Below are 24,293 nucleotides of genomic sequence, written 5' to 3' on the forward strand. Positions count from 1 at the left end.
AGAGGTGGATGATGCAAGTAACACTCTCAGTCTTGACAGATCTAGTGAAGCTGAAGATCAGCAAGAAGAAAATTCAGACAATTCAACTCAACACCAACAGGAAGGTGCAAAAATTGTTGGGGTTGAGTTACCTGAAGTGACTCAAGTGGAGAGTCAAGAAGAATTGAAAAGACCAGAAAGAAACAGGAGAATTCCAGCAAAATTCAAAGAGTTCATAATGGAAGAAAGAAAGGGAAGAAACAATGAAGAAAAGGAAAATGCTAATAGTGTTGGAAACTTGGTTATGAGTAGTCTAGAAAACCAAGAATACTATGATGAGGGATATATAGCATCACTCAACAATGTGATGAGTGTAAGAGAAGCAACAACTTACAATGAAGCTTCTAAAGATCTTAAGTGGATCAAGGCAATGTAGGAAGAGATAAGTGCTCTTGAAAAGAATGATGCATGGGAAGTGACTTTTCTTCCAGAGGGAAGGAAAGCGACAGATAGCAAATGGGTGTACAAGATAAAGTATAATACAGATGGCAGTATTGAAAGGATTAAAGCAAGACTGGTTGCCAGAGGAGATAAAAAGATAAAGGGTAAAGATTACAAAACCACTTTCTCTCATGTAGCAAAGTTTGCTACTATTAGAATGTTGATTGCTCTTGCTACTTTGAGAGGGTGGGTTTTGCATCAACTGGATATTAATAATGTCTTTCTACATGGGCACTTAGAAGAAGAAATATACTTAAGGATTCATGCAGGGTATGAGACATCTCAGGAAGGAAATGTTTGCAGACTCAAGAAAAGCTTATATGGGTTAAAGCTAGCCTCGAGGCAGTGGAATTTGGAGCTGAAGAAGTTTCTTTTACAGCATAAATTCAAGCAATGTGTGAGAGACAATTCTGTCTTTTACAGGAAGCAAGATGAGAGAATATGCATAATTTTGGTTTATGTAGATGATCTTCTGATCATTGGAGATAATGACTCAATGATTGAGCACATTAAGAAGAGAATAAATGAAGAGTTCACCACAAAAGACCTGGGACATCTCAAGTATTTTCTGGGAATAGAAGTAGCAAGAAGTGCTCATGGAACCATGATAAACCAGAGAAAGTATGCTACGGATATTGTGAATGATTGTGGAATGAGTAATTGTACAACATCAAGCTTTCCTTTCCCTAAGGGAGTCAAACTCTCAACAGAAGATGGAGAGTTAATGGAAGATTAAGAAGTATTTCGAAGATTGATTGGCAGACTGCTCTATTTAAATCTTTCAAGGCCTGATTTATCCTATTATGTTCAACAGCTTAGTTAATATCTAAGCTGTCCCAGAAAACCTCACATGGCAATTGCTCTTCATGTGATAAAATATTTGAAAGGAACTCTTGACCTTGGATTGTTCTATCCAAGCACAGGGGATGAATATTTAACAGCCTTCTCTGATGCTGATTGGGGAAGTTGTGCTCATAGTGGTCGATCCTTGACAGGATATTGTGTTTTCTTAGGAACTTGTTTAGTTTTCTGGAAAACAAAGAAGCAAAAGGTGGTGTCAAAATCCTCATGTGAAACCGAGCTCAGAAGCATGTCTCAGACAACAAGTGAAGTAGCTTGGGTTAATGGGATCCTTGAAGATCTAGAACATGTTCAACTTCCTGTCACACTGTTCTGTGATAATAAGTCTGCACAATACATTGCTCATAACTTTGTTTTTCATGAGCGCACAAAACATCCAAAGGTGGATTGTTACTATATTCGAGAAAACATTGAAAGTGGTCTAATTACTACTGTTCATGTCAAATCTTCTCTTCAACTTGTAGATATCACGACAAAATCCTTACCTGGTCATCAGCACTGGTTTCTAAGTTCCAAGTTAGGACTTGGTAATTTATCCCAAGTCCAACTTGAGGGGGGAGTGTAGGAAATACTACGTGCTGTATAGCATGGGGTAGTTAGTTTTTTTTGTCTGTTTCTTGTATAGCTGCTATGTAAGGACAGAATGTTCTAGCTGTCTTTTTCTTTGGTGTGCTGTCACACTATCAATGGTGTAATGGTGATATAAATATGAATGAATGAATCTTTCTAGGGCAGAGCCCTCAAAAATATTTGTTGTGCCGTTTTCTTGTTATGAAAATGAACAAAGCTTGAAACTTTCTTCAAAATTTGCCATTCAATTCATAGAGTTCCTCTATTTTTATTTTTAATACTTGCAACACTTTTCATTTCACACTTGCCTATGCAGTATTTCAATAACTAATCATTGGCCAAGGCATGACGAATTAGATGATTTTAGCACCAAATGTCCAAATAGACCTCTGGATCGGATTTGAAACACATTGGGGCCTAAAATTGACAGGCTCTAAAATGTTCCCCAGAGGCTTTATTGAAGATTATAATACACCAAATCAAACCATTTTGGAGATTTTTGGACTTAGCATCGAAAACTCAAGTAATAGTAAGGTATGCATCTCAGGGTCACAATACGTTGTTTGGAACCATATACATCCATTGGTTGGTCACATAAAGTCTTGAGATAGCCTCGAGTCATTGACAAGGGGCGTGTTTGTAACTAGTTAAAATAATAGTTATGAGGCAAACTAGATGATTTCAACCACCTAAGTGGCATCTTGGGGTCTCATGAGATGCATGAGAAACACCACGTACTCTATCCTTTTCGAGTTCAAATTGATCTACAATTGAAGCTTATAATTCACAATTTTATGTCATTATTTATGAATTTTTGTCAATAATGAAATGGACATAAGGAATGTTTACTAGGGTTATATTAATTGGTTTGGAACCAAAATAGGCTTACCAACACTATTCTAATGTCTTGAAAATGAATTTGGTCTAACGGCATGTCTAATCTGAAATTAGGTATAATGGTAGTCCATAGTTGTAAGAGATGTTTTTAATCACTAATTACGCATCCAAAAAACCCATCAGGTGTCGTGGGTTTTTTGAAATCAGGTGTCGTGATTTTATTAGGATATTACACTGTCGTTGATGTTGGTTGTTTATAGTAGTAGTGTTCAAACTACAAGTATCTAACAACAATAAAAATCCTCTACTAGTTTGTGCAAAACAATTACATTATGCTCACACACCTTATAATTCATAAATCATCCAAAACTTGATTCTTAAAAAGAAATTTTACCTTAAATTGATCATATTGATTTAAAACATTCCTCTAAAATGTTAAACAACTAACACGCCATCGTTTATACAAAATCAATTCCAAACTTCCTCCTAAATTAAAAAAGAATACAATTTTATCATACCCAAATCTAGATGCATTAAATATGTACCATAATCATCTCCTAGTACATGATTAGTTGATTACATTAGATTTAGATGCATCTTTCAATAACCTAATAAAATAACATTGAAGATGCATAAAAAGAAGGTTTATTGTACAACTCAGAAGCCCCCCAAATTGCTTATTCTAGCAATTCCATCTTTATACTATCCAAAAAGTTCCTAATTTTCACATATTAAAGTGAACCAACCCAAGAAAATTTCGATCAAATTTCCCAATTTTTTTACCCTTAAAAATACCCATCATCATCATCATCGTCATATTCCCACAAATTCCCAAATTTTTTTCAAGATTCCCAGAATTTTATGCAAATTTTCAATTCCATAGTAATTAATGCGAAAAACCCATTAATTTTTTAATGTCTTGGCTTTCAATTCCACTCCCAAACCCCTTCAAATCCCTCCAATTTTCCAATGATGAACAAGATGAAGAGGAAGAAGATGAACAAGAAGAACCCAGAAACGACGCCGTTTCTGGAGTGAAGGAGGAATTCACGGCGATTGGAGAATCGATTGGGCGGCAATTTCGCGCCTTTATTTCGCCGGAAACCTCGAATTCCGGCGATGGCGGGTCCCCTTCTTCTAGAACCTTCGAGGGTATTCGAAGTGACTTGGAAGAAATTAAGGGAACTTTCAAATCTTCTCTCTCTATCTTTTCCAGTAACAAAGCTGTTTCTGAAATTTCTAAACTTGCTTCCAATTTTCTTCATATAAATGATGAAGAAAATAATGTTAATACTATGATTAGTAATGATAGAAATTATAATGATGGTGATGATTATGAAGATGATGATGATGAAGAAGAAGTTGCTGGTGTTAATGATGAAGTGATTGAGTTTGCTCAACAGATTTCTAATCGCCCTGAACTTTGGACTGAATTTCCTTTGTCACTTGATCATGGTAAAATGTTAATTTTTTTTAAAAAATTTATTTCCTTTTTTGGGTTTTTAGTTGAATTTGTTGGTTTTGTGTTTGAGATTGTGATTGGCAATTTGGCATATTGATATATATAGTTTTATGATTATTGATGTGAACTTGTGATCTACAAATTTCCCCCTTTTGGGCATTTCTGCTTGAATTTGATGGTGATTTCTTTAGTAGTTATTGTGATCTTCATTTCGAAAATGGTGTTAGATTTGCATATTGGTGGGATTGAGATCGCGTTGTTGGTGGCCGTAGCTGTGATGCAATTTAGGGTGATTTTTGTACAATCACTAGAACATGGACATGTTGGTGGTGAAATTGTGGCATGTAAGTAGTGTTTGTAATTGTGACTTAAAAGTATAGTAGTTATCTGAAGAATTTGTAGTAGTGTATTAGTGTTCAATTTAGGACCCAAGGGATCGAAATGAGGATATGTTTTTATGGTTAATTTGAGAAGGATGATGTATGTCATTGAGTGGTGGCCATAGACCCTTTTGTTCTTTTGAGGTTTCAGTGTGTTTCTTGCCTCAATTTGTATGTTGTGGTTAAGATGGATTGTTATGTAGCATTGCCTTTGTTTTAGCTTTAGAATGCTTTGGTTTCATTCTTATTTTGTCATAGATGGATGGCAATCCTAGGTATGTGTTTGGGGTAACTATGAGCTGATTTTAGTAGCAATAACAACTAGCAGCCACCTAGCTTGACTGTCTTTATCGTCTTTTAGATACTCTCATCTTTAATTTTAATTTGTCAGCTAGTTGGGATGATACAGTTGTTTTAAAGGATTTAGGACATTCATGTCTTAAAAAAAAAAAAATTAATTTTAACTTGAGTAGTTTAGCTGTTAATGATTGATGATTTCATGCTAAAAAGATGATGCTCTATTAACAGTGGCTATGGATCAACTTAAGACCTTTTTTTTATGCTTGTACCCGTATTCTTCTATGGTTACCAAGGTGGAAGTGAAATACATTATAGGGTGAAAAAAGTAGTTGGTGATGACGCAGGTTTGACTACAGATTACCTGAATGAACTTGCTGATCACTCTGAACTGTGAATTAACATTTGTATCCTAGTAGTGAAAATTAAATGATCTAAAGATGTCTTTTTTTTTTTTTTTTTTGAAATGTAGTAAAGATGTCTTTTAATGTTATTGCACTTTCTAATGTACTTCGTAAATCTCAAATTGAGCAGTCGATGTCTGCTATAAGATTTATGATGACAATCTTCTGCTTGTAACTGTTTTGTGACTTTTTGTCCTGTGCTCTGCCATACGAGTATTTTGCAAATGGCTCTTGTGTTGTCCTCAGCTTTGTGTTGGTCTATTTGCAGAGTTTGATATGTCTGAAGTTCAGTATGAGCATGCCTCAACTGTTGAGCAGTTGGTTCCAGGTCTTGCTGAACTCAAAAGTCAGATTAGTAGTGACAAAAGTGAGAAGCAGTTTTGGAAGATATATTTTATTTTGTTGCATCCAAGGTTAAATGATGAGGACCTAGAGCTTCTATCGACTCCTGAGGCAAGATTTACATTTCCTTTTTTTTTTTTTTTATTTTTTTTTTTTTGGGGGGGGGGGGGGGGGGGGTGGTGGGTGCTTTATCTGTTATTTTTGCCTTTGATTGTTTGTATTTGGCTTGTGACACTGCGCCTTTAGACTATCCTGGATATGAACTGAGTTGTTGATCAATACCTCACTTATCCTCATTATCTTTCTTTCTTCCTTGAAATATTAAACTAGCTACTTTGTTTGCTGAAATATTTGAAAAGATGACTGCGTTGCATCATAGAAATGTTTAATATGGATTTACATCCCTGCTGCCCCCTCCCTTTCTTCATTGTTTTCTACTTTTCTTTCACCTGTAAATTATAATTTTGACCCTTTCATTCTGTTTGGTAGGCACTAATAATAATGGTGATGGTTTTGTTTATATGCACTTTTTAAAGGTAGCTCATAAGTTCATAACAATGTCTATGTCAGGCCTTTATTCTCTTAGTATGTTACTTGTTCATTATGCCACCTTCAGATTGGTGATGAGTTATAATTAAAGTTTACAAAGGTAAATGAATCCATGGAGATACTTTGGGAATTTAATCGTATTATTATGGACTTCGGGGTGTGACTTTTCTTGCAAATTACACACAAGTTCATTTACCTATCATTAGTAGTGTGCTTGGTAAATTTGGTATTGAATATTGACAATTCTTCTCTTTTGTTGTATTCTGAGGATTTGAGATCGAAACTTTTGTGAAAAAAGCAATATGAAGAAGTGTTACATAATGAGGTTTTGACTATATTTGGCGTAACGTGTTTTTATTGTTTACATAAGACTATAAGGGAGTGTTGGAGATTATGAAGCCACAGAGTTTTATTGAAGTATGTAACATGACTAATTTCACCTGCAGATTGTTGAAGCAAGAGAGATACTGCTGACAATGCTTCAAGCTAAGAAGAGCAAGGATATTAATTCTGAAAATCCCCAATCGGGTAGCTCTGACAACGAAGGTGACACACCAATGAACAATAGCCAATCTGCTGAGGATGTAACAGCGTCAGAGAATTCAAACGCATCAGAAAGTGTAAAAGGTACAGAATCAGACAACGACAAGAAGATTCTAGAGGCAGAGGATGGGAGCAGTTGTACCTTTAATGATCGTAATGAATCTGATGCTAAGCCTGATAAGTGGGAAGAAAAGGGAAAATTCGTTTCTATAGGAACTTCTGCAGCTGCTCCAAAGCAATTTCAAAGTGAAGATGATGTCTCTTTCAGTGATCTTGAAGATGATGATAATGATCTCCCTATTAGACTATCAAGCTCAGAGCCGTCACAGTCAAAGGGAACTTCATCACCAGAAGGGTCCAATGAATGGGTTCGATTGAATAAAAATGTGGAAGCCAGAGGCAGCGAGGTGAAAGGCCACTCAAGTTTGCGAGATAGAGATTCAGAGGGTGAGGATTCGACTGGCTGGCTTACTGTTGATGATTTCGATCCTTGATAGTTTGGCCAATGTTCTGTGGATCCTTGTAAAGCCTTTAAATTGTTTTCCCCCCTCTTTTCTTTCATCAGTGCAGTTGTGTGGTATTTGAAAAATCTTGGTCTTAATGATCTTTATATAACTTAAAGATGAAGAATGCCATATTGACATGTGACCCATGTCTCTGTTTTTGCTGATGGTTCTGCATTGTTTTGTTTGCCTAATTGCATATAGATTAGCTGGTTACTTCATATGTTGGACGTCACCCAAAGTTGTCTGTCAATTCAGCCAGAAAGAATTTGTTCATTCTTATTCTTAATTATTAGAGCACCTGGAAGATATACCCATGTAATATGCATATGCATCTTAAATTTTACAGTAAGCATGTAGTATTCCTAGTCTAATATTGGTTAAAAACAAAAACCCCTGCCCTCCCATCCTAGTCAACCAGGCAGTCCTCACGCACTGTAATTGGTTAAAAACAAAAACCCCTGCCCTCCCATCCTAGTCTAATACTAACTCCATTTCCTTTTAGATGAAACTTTCCGAAACTTGCACTATTCTCACACTATAAATTACTTCCTCTGTAAGCTATGAAATTTAAACCGTAGCAACTTAATCCTTTCTTCTTATCGGTGGTAAAATTTTGTAAATTAATTTATCCATTTACCTAGTCTAATCTCCCTCAAAATACGTGCCAAAGGCAATTAGTATTACATACTCCTGCATCATGTACTCCATACTAATTATGTTTGAGTCATTTTGCCTAAACCTTATGTTATTTTGTTTAAATCTTGTGTTATTTTGCTAAAATAGTATGTTATTTACTTATTAACTTCAATAATATGTATATTTAAAAAAAAAAAAAAAAAAGCATGCAAGAATGAAATAACATGTACGTATTTAAAAATAACATATATATAAATTGAAATAATAAGAAATTCATATCAAAATTACATGAATTTTATAGAATTAGAGTATAATAAAATAATCGATGTTCAATATAAAAAAAAATATGCAAGTTTAAAATAACACGTACTTTTTTTTTTCTTGGTTGTAAAAGAAGCATTTCTGTCTCTATGGTTATGCTTCCAAATCTGTATAATATAGATGTTACATTAAAAAAAAAAAAAAAAAAATATAAAAAAAAAAAAAAAAAAAAACTGCTTGCAACCAAACAATGGAGAATAGTGTATGAGCTGATGTCAGCAAACTAGCATTGACACTAGACTTTCAAATTACAGAAATCTACTGGTTGGAAAATTAATTTCTATCTTATTTACACAACTTGAAACTACTGTCAGTTTCGGCTCAAACTATATTATATCTCCATACCTAGGCTTCTCTCTACAAAGTTATAAATACCTTCTATTGCTCTCTCCAACCACCCTAGAAAACACCCGAAAGTCAGGGCCTTGTACTCCGAATATGGGGATGGATAGGATTCGTCATACCAGGCTGATCAAAACAAGGCCTGAAAGCAGGACTTGGTGCGAAACCCAGAGGAAAGGCAGGATTCTGATGGGTGGCACCATTGTTTGTGGGCTTATCAATGTATGGTGGAGGAGGACGAGGGGCAGGAGAGAAATTTGCATCTCCAAATTGCATCTGGGTTGATCGAGCAACTGGATTATGATGCACGAAATTATTAGCAGCTTGGTAAGGGTTATTGACTGGAGGTGGGGGAACACGAGGGGCAAGATACTCTCTCTCGTTGAACTGCATCTGGGATGATAAAGCAGATGAATTATTGTCTCTAAAATGCATCTGGCTCAATGGTGCAGCTGGACTATGATGCATGAGATTATTGGTAGCTGGGTTACCAATTGGAGGAGGTGGGGGAGCATGAGGGGCAGAACGGCACTTTCTCTCGTTGAAATGCATCTGGGATGATATAGCAGCTGGATTCTTGTCTCTGAATTGCATCTGGGTCGTTGGTGCAGCAGGAATATGATGCATGAAATTATTGGTTGCTGGAATACCAACTAGAGGAGGTGGGGGAACATGAGGGGTAGAACAGTAGTCTCTCTCTTCGAACTGCATCTGGGATGATTTAGGAGTGGAACTATCATGCGAGAAACCATTGGAACCTGGATTAGGAAGATGAGGGGCAGTTGGGTGACTTTTGCTTTCGAGCTGCATATGGGTCAATGGAGGAGGAGGTGGAGGTGGAGGCAGGGGCAGCTGACAACCAGAAGTTAAATTTGCAAACCCTGAACCAGCAACTTTGGGTTTGCTATAAGAAAATGAGGATCCTGTCTTTTTATTTGCTTCTTCCCTCTTCTTCAAGAAATCTGGTGGGCACCATTCAGGCATATCTTCATCGTCGAAAAGGTTTCTTGGCTTCGAACCAGCAGCACCCTTCTCCATTGGTTTCTGCTCCAGTACAGACAAACTAGGAATCTTTATTTCAGATTGCTGCCCCATGTTTAGTGGAGCTGATCCATGAGATTGCCCAGTTTGGTTCTGGTCTTGTGTTGGGAAGTTTGGTTTATGTGCTTCAGAATATTGTTTTACATTCTGCGGAACTAGTCCTTGATAAAGGAAATGTTGCTGCCCCATGTTTTGTGGGGCTGGTCCTTGAAAATGCCCAATTTGATTATGTTCTTGAGTTGGGGGGAAGCTTTGGTTTGGCACTTCAGAATATTTCTCAACACCTTTTTGAAATTGAGAATCTGGCACAGGGACAGAAGCAGTCGGACATTCTGACTTCATTTCAATTGACTTCAATTCAGCAGAAGTGGGTGCCGCAACAGCTGAAGTAGTGTTCACTAAGGACTGAGAAACTGTAGCTCTAAAATCATATTCAGGTAGATCATCATCGTCAGCAACATCTGCAGGTTTTTTTGAGGACACCGGAGGCGTAGGTGGAATAGGGTTATTTGGTTCCACATCAGTATTAAACTCTGATAAGTTGCCAGAGGCACCACTGACTAAGGTCAAATTTTCAGTGACTATAGACTGCTTAGCTTGATTTACTTGAGGTGAGGGCAAAAGCTCTGGACTTCTGTCTCTTCTGCTATTTTGCACAACTTCAATGAGAGTCTGACTTTTTTCAGATGTTGCAACTTCCTTAGAAGTCTGACCTAATGGTGGGGCATTACCCTCTGCTGTTTTTGTGGCAGGAGTGAATGAGTTTTTCTTCCACACAGCACAACCAATAAGCGGATCAGATTTGTCTTTGATAGCAGCCATTCCCTTGAAGAAGCCGTGTTTTGCTAAAATAGTGATTATTGCATCACTATGAGGACAAATATAGAGATCAACATCAGTAGACAACTTTGCGAACCCAACCCTCTTTCCTTCTTTATATTTCTTTGCAACCTGTTAGAAAAGATACTCTGAAATTCTGAAGTAATTTGTAAATGTCACTTATAGATTTAACTGGCAAATTGTTACCTCCTTCATGCCTTTATGTCCAGCATCAGATGAACCTTCCTTACAGCAAAGTGACATTACCTGTACATACAATTTCAAATCTTTTAAACTTAAAGAAATGAAAAGTCCTAATGATGAAGGATTTAAGTAAACCTTCAGCTACTTGTGGCATACAATTTAACCTTGAATCAGAAGGTAGAGAAGGGCAGAAGGCACATAATAGGGTTTTTTTTTTTTTTTTTTTTTTTTTTTTTTTTTTTTTTTTTTTTTGGGGCATACAAAGAATCAATTTCAATTTAAAAACTTCTCAATCTTCAAGACCAGCTTGCAAGGATTTGACTACCATGAATCTTAACTCGTACAGGAAAAAAGAAAATGAGATTGCGATTGGCAACATGAATCACTGAGCTTATATCTTGTATGTAAATTCGATTGACTAGATTCTAAACCTAAATGACTGCTAGCAGCTTATCAGTACTATCCATGTAAGTTCAGAAGCTAATAATATCAGACCTTATACACCTTGGAGAGGCATAATAAGTTCACACTCCCAACGTTGCTTCATGGAAGATTGGAAGGTCAAGCATGGAAATGGCACAGGCATTTCCTTTGTCAAAAATACTGGTGTACTCATGTTTTATAAATAGAGTCAAGTTCAGGATTCAAGTGTAAAATGTCAATCCACCTCACTAGATATTGGAAAATTTTGGACAACTCTCTTTCATAACATTGTACTCCGTAATAAGTTAGATTGCAGTCTCGAGAAAAGAAAGACTTACATATAAAATTATTTACCCTAGTAAATTATTGAAGTAATCCACTTGAAGCAAAACGAAGTACGGTATTTTTTAGAATCTCTCCCACCAAGCAAAGATAAGAAGAGAAAAAAGGAAACTATAATTCTCTGATGTAACTAGTTTTCTGTCAGTAATTGTCATCTGGTGCCAAGATAAACTGGAGAACAGCATTAGAATTGTCTATTCACTTTGAGGAAGCATACAAAAAGAATGAACCTGCCCAGAAAGTACCAATGTGGGCAGCAACTATGCAGTGAATATATTGACACAGACATCAGCATTTAACTTCATTTTATGCAACAGACGGAATCTACTAATACTGAAAATTCTTGCGTCTCAGTTCTTGTCAATATTTCCCCGTGCATTGAAGAAATACCGATGCATATCAACGTCATGAATCTTTTTTTGGATAATCAAAAGTTCAAATGTTTAAAACTATAAGTAGATAATAAGGCCATTTCGTTTAAGAGGAGATTCTGCTATCCAAATAAAATTCAGTTCTAATAGAAATAATTTTCATTGCAAAAATCTTTATATTGGGTTGTGATTCTCCAAGAAAAATATTAAGCTTCTTTGTGATAATCTGCATATCAATAAATTTTGGGGAGATAAATAAAAATGCGATAGAAAAACAATTTTCTGCTTGACAGTGAAGCCTGATATTTCATACTAATTTGGTTTCAGAAAAATCGCAATGTACTGCCTATCTTTACCCTGAAGACTGTCTGAGTGGGAGAAAGAAATTAATGGGACTTATAGTCCCCATAACAGATGGTCAAAAGCCAAGCTGCTCGTAAACAATGCAAATGAGGCTCAATGAACCTCAACTTGGCTCCACCAGCACGTCAACGAGGCAAGCTCAAGCTTGTGATTTTGACTTGTTTATTACAAGAAGTTTATTACAAGCGTTATTCATGATATTCAATTGACGCTCGTGAGCCTCAATAAACGCTTCAATTTCAATAATTCTTTTTTTAAAGGAACAATATGAACAAAGATTATCACTTCGTTCAAAATAGCTATAGAGCATTAAGTATGGCAATAACATAGCACAATGGTGTCGTACGCTAAACACACATCGCATCGTTTTAAAACTTGACATAAGTATATGATCAAAACCAGGCAATTTTTTCCTACTGCAAAATAAGTTAAGTATATGCTATTTCATTGGTCTTAATGATTGTTTTGAGCATCTAAGTTGTTTGATCAATAAGATGATAGTTTCACATGTTTGGTAAAGATAGTTTCCAGTAAACAACGGGTGATTTCTCATTTAAGAATAGAAAAACAACATGCCGCATTGCTACACCAAATTCGATTTCAGAACTCCTCAACAACTCGGGAATGAGCTCCGAGAGTAGAGATTAAACCAAGGAATGGCTTGTGCTGTAGATAATAGTTTGTATGGTTTTAATACTTATAGAGTTATAGGCTTATTTTAAGTGTTTGATCTTTTATTTCCATTGTCTAAACTCTTACAGGAATTTCTACTTTCTGAATAGTTTACGTATAAGTTGAGCTTTTCAAGTCAAGTGACTCCGTAAAAAACCTTGAGTTGAGCATGAATCAAACCCTGGAACTAAATCAAGTTTTGACCAACTCAATCTCAACCAACTCTTGAACCATTTCATCTAACTTCAATTCCCTCAAAATTATCCTCATTATGATCCTAGTGAGTCGTGCACATAATCAAGAAGTCCCACCTGCATGGGGCTGAATCATAAGACCATCCACACCTATAGCCAAGATATATACAACACCCACAACCTAAGCATCAATGGACAGTAAAAACACAATACCTATTCTTTCTGGAACTGCAACTTATTCAATCATTTAACCCCTGTACACGAAAAACTTCAAAAAAAAATGGTGACCTTGTGAGAGGACTCTAAAACTACAAATCGCGGTAGGCCTCTCACTCTTCATGTCACACTGCATTACCTGAATCCATAATATTAAGAGTGGCATTTATTTTGCAGCAAACAGAGCCTTTGAGCTATTATCGCTCATGGCTTAGTGAAGCTACTGACTTCAACCAGAATGGAGAAAGCACTTCACCATGCTGTCATTATGTTCTTATTGAATGTTCTCAGAAGGATTTTAAGTTTCATGAACTTCAACCCATAATATTCTTAGTTTCTTTCTAGGTGAAGATTTTACATCATTTTCATTTATATATTATTTTACTTCAATTCAAAAATAAAATAGAGAATATGAAGGTTCATACAACTCTAACAGGCAGACTGAAATAATTAATTAAGCTACCATCAGTGACATTACAGGGTTTCCAGCTGCAGGGTCTCCATTCCGATTTCCTTCCCAACCACATAATTTTTTTTAAAAAAACTGGAAGCATAAAAATACAACTTCCATTTATTTTCACTTATTGAATCACGGATTTCCTAATGCATGCATTAATGAGATGTTTCTAAGGACCAAATAGGCCTCTGATGCCCTTTAGGAACCCAGGAAACACCTCGGTGCATAATCTTGCCAGATCAAATGATCTCCGGAGGCTTAATTTGAACTATGTAGTATAATACACAAATCAAACCCATTTTCAGATATTTTGGGACTCGATGTCGAAAACACGAGTAATGTAAGGGACGCAACTAGGGGTCATATAATGTTATTTGAATTATATATAATCACTAGTTGGTCACATTAAAGCTCAGGCAGCCTTGAGTTAATAAAAGGAGGTGTGGACATAACATGGCTAAATTGATAGTTTAAAAGTAAAGTAAACAGTTCCAACCACCAAAATAGCCTCCCAAAGCCTCATAGGGTCTATGGAGAGCATCCTGACCTCTTCCTTTTACGAGCCTGAAAAAGTAAAAATTTGTCCAAAATTGAAGGCTATAATCCACGCTTTTAGCCTAATTTTTGGAAAAAATTTCAAAAAAAAAAAGGTGAATAAAAGGGGTGTCCCCCAAGGTTATATATTAAAAATTGGAAGCACCATACATAGATTTCCATTCATTTTTACTCATTAAATCAATGTTTTCCTAAGACATATCAACAATGGGTGGGCCAAGGCATGAATGAGAGTTCTGGACATCAAGTAGGCCTTCCAATGCCCTAAAGGCCCTTTGAAACCCCATGAAACACCTCGGTGCATAAATATGTTGGGTCAAAAAATGATCTCCAAAGGCCAATTTGAGGACTATAATATAATAATACACAAAATGAGGCCATTTTTGGAGATTTTGGGAGTTAGTGTCGAAACTCAAATTATGATAAGGAATGCATCCTGAGGTCATATAATGTTCCTTGAAACCGGATACGGTCACTAATTAGTCACCAAAAGACTCGTGGTGGCGATCTTGTGTCAATTAAGGGAGGTAAATAGACAGGTTAAAGTCAAGGTGGACAAATTCAAACCACCCAAATGGTCTTCTAAGGTCTCGTAGGGTCCCTAGGAAGCATCCTAACTTCTTTCCATTTTGGGTCTAAAAAAGTCCATATTTGTTTAAAATTAAAGGCTATAATTCACACTTACAGTCCAATTTTGGAACTTTTTCCAAAATTGAAATAAATGTGGGAGTTGTCCCTAACTCCCTAAGGGTCATGTACTATATAAACAAGTGCTACAATTAGATTTTCATTCACTTTGTTTATTGAATTATTGTTTTCCTAATACATGGTAATTGGTAAGGAATAGTGGCAAAGAGCCAAAGACATAAATGAGATGGTTTCAGGCATCAAGCAAGTGTCCTAAGGCCCTTTAGAAACCCGTGAAATACCCCAATGCATAATCTTGCCAATCTCTTAAGGCCTAATTTGAAGGATATAATCCACAAAATCGGACAATTTCGGAGATTTTAGGTTTTGGTATCAAAAACTCAAGTTATCATTAGGGGTGCATACGAAGGTCATATAATGTTGTTTGGAACCACATACAACCACTAGTCACAAAAAAGCTCATGGTGGCCTTGAGTCAATGAAGGGAGGTGCGCACATAACCAACTAATTTATAAGCTCACATAACCAACTAAAGTGACAGTTTAAAGACAATATGGATGGTTCCAACCACCCAAATGAACTCCCAGGTCCTCATAGGGTCCATGGGAAGCACCATGTCCTTTTTCTTTTTCGAGCCCAAAAAAGTAAAAAATTGTCCAAAACTTAGGTTATAATCCATGTTTTTGGACCGATTTGAAACTTTTTTCTAAAATTAAAGTGAATGTGGTGGGTGTCTTTTGGGGTCATATATGTTGGTTTGGAACCATAATAGAACTAAAAAGTCTCAATAATGAGTTTGATTCAATTATGTGACTATCTCTAAATCTTGTTGTGTTGGTAGTTAAGGGATGGTTACAATCACCAATTTGATATCCCAAGGTCCTATTAATGTGGCAAGAATTCATCATTAGATTATCAAACCCAAGCCCACCGGTTTATTAGTTATCATTATGTTGTCGATGCATGAGTTGTTTATATTATATACTATACTAGTTTGGTGCCCCGTGCGATGCCTGGGTTGTTTAATAAATTTATAACATAAACTTTCTATCTATATATCAAGTTTTAAAATTTATCATTGATACAAAATTAGTTAGGATGATGTGATTCTGTGATGATTTAAATTATGCAATAGACATATAATAACTAATAATAATATTGGTAAAAATACTTGATTTAAAAAATTAAAAAAAAAAAAAATAGCAAAGTAAGTTTGAAATAATAGGTATTTTAAAATATTAGCCAAAAATAAAGCAAATCAAAAAAAATTTCTAAGCATGTTCAGTTGACCCGAAACTGAAACTTTGTGCTAGTATGAACAGTTTTTGACCCGTGATCTGAAGTGACCCAACCTGAGATGATTCATAACCCAACCCTAATTGACAGGTCTCCACTTTATTAGATTGTGAAGTATATAATTTTAACCGATTAGTATATATTATAAATGGATGTTTTACGCTTTGAACTACTTCTTTCGCTTAAAAAAATATTATGATATAAAAAATAAATTTTTATGATAATTTTTTAGAATTATAATCTAATAATTTTTTTTGAATAAAATTATAATTCAATTTGTACATCTGAAATATTGGTATTTTATCGATAATAAAACTCAAACTAACAATTTTATCCTAATATTCTATCCAGATAGAATTCTAAACTAACTTTTTTATCGTCTATTTAAATTTATCCAACGTGGCGTGACAATTGGCGAAAAGTTGAAACGCCAAGTGTCACTGCCTCGTGACCCGGCTAAAAGTTTAGCTTTATATATTAGTTATATGATAAGTGTTTGTTATTCAACACAATTACTCCAATTGATGAGTTTGGTTGTTTGTTTACAATCGTTCATAACGAAGCTTTGTCAATTAGAATCACGACCAAAAGCATTCAATGACTTTATCTATACGCATTGAAATCTATTTTAACATTCACACGAGCAACAAAAACAGCCTTTAAAGCATCAACAATGAGAAAGCTAGTGTAAAGGTGGGAAATATATAGTTTGTGCAAATCATGTTTATATGATCAGCAATTCAATTCAATTTAGGTCGACTCAAGTCAGGTAATATATGAATCAATCAGCTTATAATAATAAATCAGTCAATACTAGTCATATTGAACAAAAATTCAGTATGGGGTCAATCTAGGGCCTGTTTTCTTCACCGTATTGGACCTGAACTTACTAGACCTTATTAAATTTATTAGACCTTATTGAACTTATTAAACCTAATTGAATTTATTAGAACTTATTAGACCTTATTAAAACTTATTGGACCTTATTAGACCTTATTATTAGACATGATTATAGCTTATTGGAACTTATTAGACCTTATTCAACTTATTGAAACTTAATAGACCTTATTAAACTTATTAGGCCTTGTTAAACTTATCGGACCTTATAGTAACTTATCTGAATTTATTAAACCTAAAACTTATTTTTACAAGGTGAAGAGAACAAGCCCTTAATAAAAAATCAAATAATGTAACTTCCATTACAACATGGGTGATTCAGTTTGTGTAGTGGGGTGCGAATCAGTATTCATAGCCCTAATCAAATGCAGCAGACAAAAGCTTAAATCTTAAATCACCCTGGACTATCAAATGCTAAATTTGTCCTACTGAGATGAATCACTCTTCTAAGTTACACGAAATCTCCTCATACTCTTCATGAGTTTCTTTCTTCCTCTTCAACATTCATTGTCGTTACACATATCAAAGAGATGAGGGGCAAACTAACATGATAACAGACTAAATATAGCAGTAATTGAACAATCAACTAAAAGCTTAAATGTAATCCTGAACAAACCATAGCTAACACCAATAGATTTACCATATCATTTGCTTCACAGATTAAACCAAAGAGAACGCTACAAATGAACGAACAATGCATTAAAACACCTCAAAGTATCCTTTTAATCTCCTCTCCACCCCCCCCCCCCCCCCCGCGCCGCCGCCCAAAAAAGAAAAAGAAAAAGAAAAAAAAAAAAAAAAAAGGGTCTTGCGCGATTAGCAGCTAGATAGGGAGGGTAAAAAAATAGACTTATGTATACAGATTCCCTTTTTGGGAAAAGGGTAATATTAACAGCAATTGAAACAGGCATTTCCTAAAAACCGCAGTAAGCGGCATTTGACAGCACCTTATCATAACACAATAAAGAATTAAGCACAAGAATATGAAAGCTGCAAATGAGTCGAGTCAAGCCAAATTTTAATATGATTGAGGTAAGCTTGATAAGAATAGTTAGTGTTTGAGTTATCGTAAGCTAGAACAAGCTTATAGTCTTGTTCTAGCTTGGCACATTAAGATTTTCGCTAGTTCAGGCTTTGTTTACAAACATGCTTAGTTGTATTTCGAGTCTGAACTTGAAATTGAATGAGGTTAAATCGAACTTGATTTAAAAGGTTATACATAAACTTTCATGTGTACACTTCACAAAATATTTTTTTTAATTACTTTAAATTCATGTATAAGAATATAAGATACATAAAGATGTTCAAATGTTTATTTTCAGATGTCAAAGATTTCTTCAAGTTTGATTGAGCTATAACCAATTACAATTGGACATGAACAAATATACAAACTGTCATTTACTTAGCGAGCTTAAGGTTTTAGTTCAAGCTAGATATACAGTTTATGAACAGAACAAAATTTTGACCGAGATTGTTTGCAAAATTGCAAGTAGTTAGTGAACATATCATCTCATTTGCACCCCTACCGTACAAAAAGATCATGATAGATCATGGGGCAGTCAAGCTCATTAGCCATACTCATTAATCACTTATTCCATTTCTACATCAGTACAAAAACTACACTTCTCCAAGTCATAGAACATTATTATAAAATTTCATGGAAACTTTATCTTATATACATGGTTTCAATAGTTATCACCATTAAGGACTACATAAAATTACATTGGTTTTATTTTCACTTCTTCTCACTCCCCTCTCAATCTTTTTAAATGATTTAACAAAGCCATAGGTGAAGATCTCAATCTCACTCGCACCCCACTTTGTACTGAATTCTTTAACTTTTGTTTTCCCTTTCCTTCTGCATTCAGATCCACTCTATTTTCTTGCTTGAATCTCGTGTTAATGTGTTATCCTTCTTTTGCATTGATTTTTGCAGTACAATCAAATCCCTAACCATGGAGAATTAAAAATTGTTTTGTACGTAACAAAGCACACAAGCATCATTTGGTTAGTTTGATTCTAACAAGACCACGCTACTGATGCTCTCTTCCCCTTTTGTTTTTCTTCAATATTAGAAGTTATTGACATTATAGACTATTTAAAGGAAAGAGAGGGGGGAATGGAAGGAAGAAGTTGACCTTTGTTTTTCTTCAACATTAAGAGGAATTGGTTTCGCAACAGAAAATGGAAGTTGTAACCTTCCATAATCCTTCCCTTCCCCAATTTAATCCAGATATAAAGACGCTAATCCATCTCACCCTTTCTTACTTTATTCATCTTGTTTCTTACACCTACCTACTTTTTACCATTCTCTATCTTACTTTAACCACCTTTTTCTTACATCCATCCCACCCATTCACCAATTTTCTTAAAATTAGTACATATAGTAATTGTTAAGATCAATTTGAAACAGAAGTATTTCAAAGATGTAGACAGAAGTTGTAGGTTGTCCGCATGTCTGCACGTGTGTGCCATCGTGGATAATAGTGAATCTGGCATAACAGGTTTTCACTCAAAATCATGACAAAAACAGGAATTGGAGTATCTGCAAACTACTTTTGTCAGTATGTCTACAACCAGCAAGTAAAGGCATATAACTAGTGACAGAAAACTCGGCTTACCATGAGTCCACGAGAGCGTGAACGAGGAAGGTCTTGCACATATTTCTCAAAAGCCTCCAATCTAACTTTTCCTCTAACTTCCACGAATTCAGACCAGCTGAAGTCCTGCATCTTCTCTCCACTACAATTTAAAAACCAGCATATGTTAATAGCTAAATTTACTGACCCAACCTCATTACAATCAGACTAAAGCTGCATCATCTAACATCAATTAGAACAAAGTGATCATCATTCATAACAAAACTACAGCTTCAGTGGGGGGCAATAGTAAGTTTCACACAATAAAAAAGATAGCCCATTTGAAAGCGAAAAAGAGAGTGAAGAAAGGATGCAAGTGGGAAATTATTAATTTCACAATATACATATCCCCCAAAACAGAAAATTCACTAAAAATCAGCACCTCCCCACCCCCCCGCCCCACCCACCCTTCTCCCGCCACCCTGCCTTCTAGTTTTGGACGCAGGAGAGTGCACACAGAAGTAAACCAGTCAATCAACATATTCAACAATACAAAACACACAGATGCGGTGCCAGGTGACAAACTGCATCCTAGAAGTACATACCGCAAGGTCCACAACTGTTCACAAAACAAGTAAGCAACTAATCTAACTGTCCAATTCAACTAACTTCTAACAGAAGACCCTTTTTTTCTTAAACAACACATAAAACATCAGCTGAACTTACACAATATTAGCATACTCCAATACAATTTCAGCTTATTATAATTTCTACACCTTCCGCCCCTAATTATATCTTTAATTATGTATTTAAGAATTATGAAAATTTGATATAGTGACAAATACAATTTCAGCTTATTACAATTTCTACTCCTAATTTTGAAGGTTAGCCATTTTTCAGTATATCATTAGAAGAATTCTTTTTTTGGGGTATCATATAACAGAAGCATTGAATTCCTTAAACTACTCAAAGCAAAATGACATCAAATAAAAAGGTGAGACCAAACGTATATAATAACCTTTTGAAGAACGCAATGACAGACACTGAAACAGAGGTACTTAGTTTAACGGTGCCATCCCACAACTTCTCAGCAAATGCTGAAGGTCCATTTTCAGACTTGGACTTACTATCTAAATTAGCACAAGCTTTTTTAACATTCACGGCAGGGTTTTTAAGAACAGGAGCATCATCAGGGTTCTTGGACAGGTTTGTATCTGCTGACAGATGGTTTTGATTCTGAATAGTAGAACCTGATGGTGATTTCATGATTTTAACATCATTGCCAGAACCTTGAACATTACCATCATTATTATCAGGTAAACCAACACCAGAAGCAGCACTCAAAAGCTTCAAAACATTTAGGAGATTATTAGTTTCATTCTGTAGATTGTAGACAGATGTACTGACATTGTTACCAGACGCCTTGTTACCGTCAGTTTCACTTTGCTTAACATTAGAAAAAGATCCGACTTTATAAGCTTCAGCACTGCCTAGTCCGGAAAACCCACCAGCATCTCCGTATTCTTTGACATTATTAGGACAGTTAACCTTGTAGGTTTCTTCATCACAACGACCTTTTACATCCAAACCAACGGCTCCAGGCTCAAAAACAGTTTGCGGCAATCTTTGTGATTCCCCTGAAATTTTGGATGCTTGTTCATGAAGATCTGATACCATAGCCCTTGGCTTTACAGGCGTTTGATGTGCATAGCTAAAAATCTCCTGGGGATGAATAACAATTGACTCCCTTGCCACATGTGCATCTGATTCACAGTTGTTATAGTGATTGAGGTTTTGAGACTCTGAAGGAGGCCCACTTGATTTTTTATGAGTCGCTGCATGTGCATTTGGTTCATAATTCCCATGCTGCCAATTTGATGTATTTTGAGTCACTACAATTGCATTTGACTCACGAATCTCGTGATGGTAAGAGTCTCGAACTATAGGAGGTTGCCAGTCCAATGTAATAGGAGTCGTAACTTGTACATGGTTCTGATGCTGGCTAAAGGCTTCAGTCACTACAGGGGACCAATTTGACCCTTTATTAGCAGCCAAATTCAGATTTGGTTCACAATTATTATGTTGGTTAAAATTTTCTGTCCCTGAAGGCGGCAACTTCAATGTTTTATGAGTGCAGCCCTCTGGGAGAGAAAATGAAGGTGAAGGAGCTTTATGATTTGGAGACTGCAACTGCCGTTTTGCTGCATAATCACTCTGATCCCAATATTGACTATGATCAGAATAACCCTGTGATGATTCCCTTGGTCCCAAAACAGGGGTAGAACTCTTGGAGTCTGAAATTCTAGAAACACCATGCATCAAATTTGGAGCAGGAGCGATGATTTGGTGATCAGAGGAGGTTAATTTTCTTTTTCTTGGTGACTCAACCAAAACATCCCTTTTTAATTGCGCAGGCAGAAAAGTAAACATGTCTTTGTCATATTGGGCTCCTCGAAATGGTCGTGGTGGACCTGGTGGCTGCATTTTATATGCTTGAAAAATGATCTTCTATTGTCTACAGACTGATTTCGTATGAGTCATTCATATCCACCATGAAAAAATTTATCAATTGTGGAAAATGCCCAACATCATGAACCTTCTGAAAATCAGAACACTGCACAGCACAACATGATTTACAATGCAGTACATCACATACAAACATTAATATAGATAGGCAAAATCTGTAATGGGCTCTAACAACTAAAACAGTGAAGCACTAAGTGCAAAAAATCAGTAAATAATACAGAGATAAATATGCCTGAAAGAGAATTCACACTATAGTTAAAATCATACATGAAGATCCAAAAAATAAGGAAAAAAGGGGGAAAATTGGAATGTCATAGGTGGAAAAAGATGGCCTCTTGAGATTTTGACAAATAGCCACAAAAGGCCAGATGCAGACATTAGTTGATTAGAAAATATATAAATACGTTTGAGAAGAACTGAAGAAGAATGAATCCTATGCCTGAGCTCATCACTGTAGAAGACTTATGTAAAAGAGTAATAAGACTGCTTCATTTCACGAACCACGAACTGATTCCAAAGAGAAAGATAACTGGTGGTAGACCGTCCTAAGACACTCTTTTTTCTACTTCTTTCTAAATAAGCCTAAACAATGAATGTTGAGATTGGGGAGGGGGGAGGGGGGTGAGGTAGACTTCAAACTACAGTTCATCTTAGTAGTTACTAGTACCCAAATTAACAGTTAACACTAAGGGTAACAATCAACATCCGAGACACTTCTTGCAAATGAACTTTCAGTTTAAAGGCCACAGGCTCCCAGCAAGGCAGCAACACAGATCATAAAGGAAATCAATAAACCTCCTCCAGATTCTAGTCTTAAATCATAAAACAATGTTTATAATGCCTTGGCCAAACACTCAAGGTCGTGAATACCAAAGGTCCTACCAATAACCCCAATTCCACCAACTGAAGTAAATTAGCCTATAAGCTGAGACTATAACCCAACTAGTACTCTGGAAATTTCCGGTTCACTTTCCAATCCCTCCACATATAAACACTCCTAGTCTCCAACAAACCTAGTACTATAGTTCCGTGTTTCCTTTAGCATCCTAATCTTTAATAGCTCCTCGACTTAGATTCAACTTCGATCGCACTCCACTCAATCTCCTTAGCACTACATTCTCATCAAAAAGTCAAACCCAGCAATCCAATCATGAATAATAGCCAATTACCATGCAGAGAGTCTCACAGCTATAATCAATTTCCAACAGAGATAATCAAACCCCACAAAAGAACACAGCTTTCTATGGACGAAAAATGACATCCTGCAATACATGCTAGAAAACCAAATCTCTTATTTCACCAAATTGGCAGCTTTACATTCAATAGAAATAGCATTAAACTCAAAAGGAAAATTGCACATACATGACATATCTCTCCCTAATTCCATTGATCAATTATCCAAGGACCTCACATAGATATATATTTACCCCCAATTGCCCAACAACCTCGGTAAAACCCTACGAAACTTCAATTCTATTCACAATTCACAGCAATTAGCTTAACAAACAAAGAAATAATTGCCAAAATCAAGATTAATTTCAAATTTACACCTTCAATTCCATCAAAATCAAATTTTTATCATTAACATTGTAAAACAAAGAAATCTTATAGCGCAACAACTCCCGCACAAAATTAACCGCAAAATAATGTCAGCAATTTCAAACAAAACCCTAATTACAGCATTCATAAATCAGTAAACCAACCATTAATTGATTAAAAAAAGAACAAACCTTGAGAATGTCTTGGATTTGAATTTGCAAATTTCTTGAAAACGGCCAAATTTCTGAATTGTATCAATTGCATGTAGCAGCAAAATCACCGAAATTTTGGATTTTTTAATAATTTTTGGGGTGTTGGAGTAGTAAAGTAGTGAGTGAGAGAGTGAGAAGAAAGAGAAAGTGAAGAAGTGCAAAGAAAGAGTGACACACTTCTATGTTCTCAAGAAACTCTTGTGCAGCACACAGGGTTGCTATATTGATTGATTTTTGTTTTGAAACAATAATGTTGATTGTTAATCAATCGTAAGTTAACATAACATACTGATTTTGTGTGGCTCAGTCAAATATTAAAACGCTTCTTCGTTATCGTTTTTTGTTTTTTAAAGTTTGAATTTGATCTTTTACATTTGGAAAAGAATCATGATGGTCTTATTCGGAACCT

The 24,293-nt window shown here is 35.7% G+C and overlaps 2 protein-coding genes across 2 annotated transcripts; one reads left to right on the plus strand and one right to left on the minus strand.

Annotated features, from left to right (window-relative positions):
* The first annotated feature begins 3,354 nt into the window (after positions 1 to 3,354).
* On the plus strand, positions 3,355 to 7,449 carry LOC145578471 (uncharacterized). The gene is made up of 3 exons (XM_081635781.1): positions 3,355 to 4,203; positions 5,560 to 5,744; positions 6,629 to 7,449. The coding sequence occupies exons 1-3, from the start codon at positions 3,663 to 3,665 to the stop codon at positions 7,217 to 7,219; spliced, it is 1,317 nt and encodes a 438-aa protein (XP_081491907.1). The 5' UTR covers positions 3,355 to 3,662; the 3' UTR covers positions 7,220 to 7,449.
* Positions 7,450 to 7,890: 441 nt separating this feature from the next.
* On the minus strand, positions 7,891 to 24,115 carry LOC145579774 (uncharacterized). Its single transcript, XM_081637020.1, has 5 exons — positions 23,864 to 24,115; positions 20,626 to 22,221; positions 19,650 to 19,770; positions 10,598 to 10,657; positions 7,891 to 10,522 (listed from the first exon to the last, which is right to left on the minus strand). Exons 2-5 carry the CDS (start codon positions 22,089 to 22,091, stop codon positions 8,606 to 8,608), a joined length of 3,564 nt encoding a protein of 1,187 aa, XP_081493146.1. The 5' UTR covers positions 22,092 to 22,221; positions 23,864 to 24,115; the 3' UTR covers positions 7,891 to 8,605.
* Positions 24,116 to 24,293: the final 178 nt, after the last annotated feature.

The sequence above is a fragment of the Chenopodium album genome, chromosome 14 (genome assembly GCF_948465745.1).
Source record: "Chenopodium album chromosome 14, dcCheAlbu1.1, whole genome shotgun sequence".
Taxonomy (NCBI): Eukaryota; Viridiplantae; Streptophyta; class Magnoliopsida; order Caryophyllales; family Amaranthaceae; genus Chenopodium; species Chenopodium album.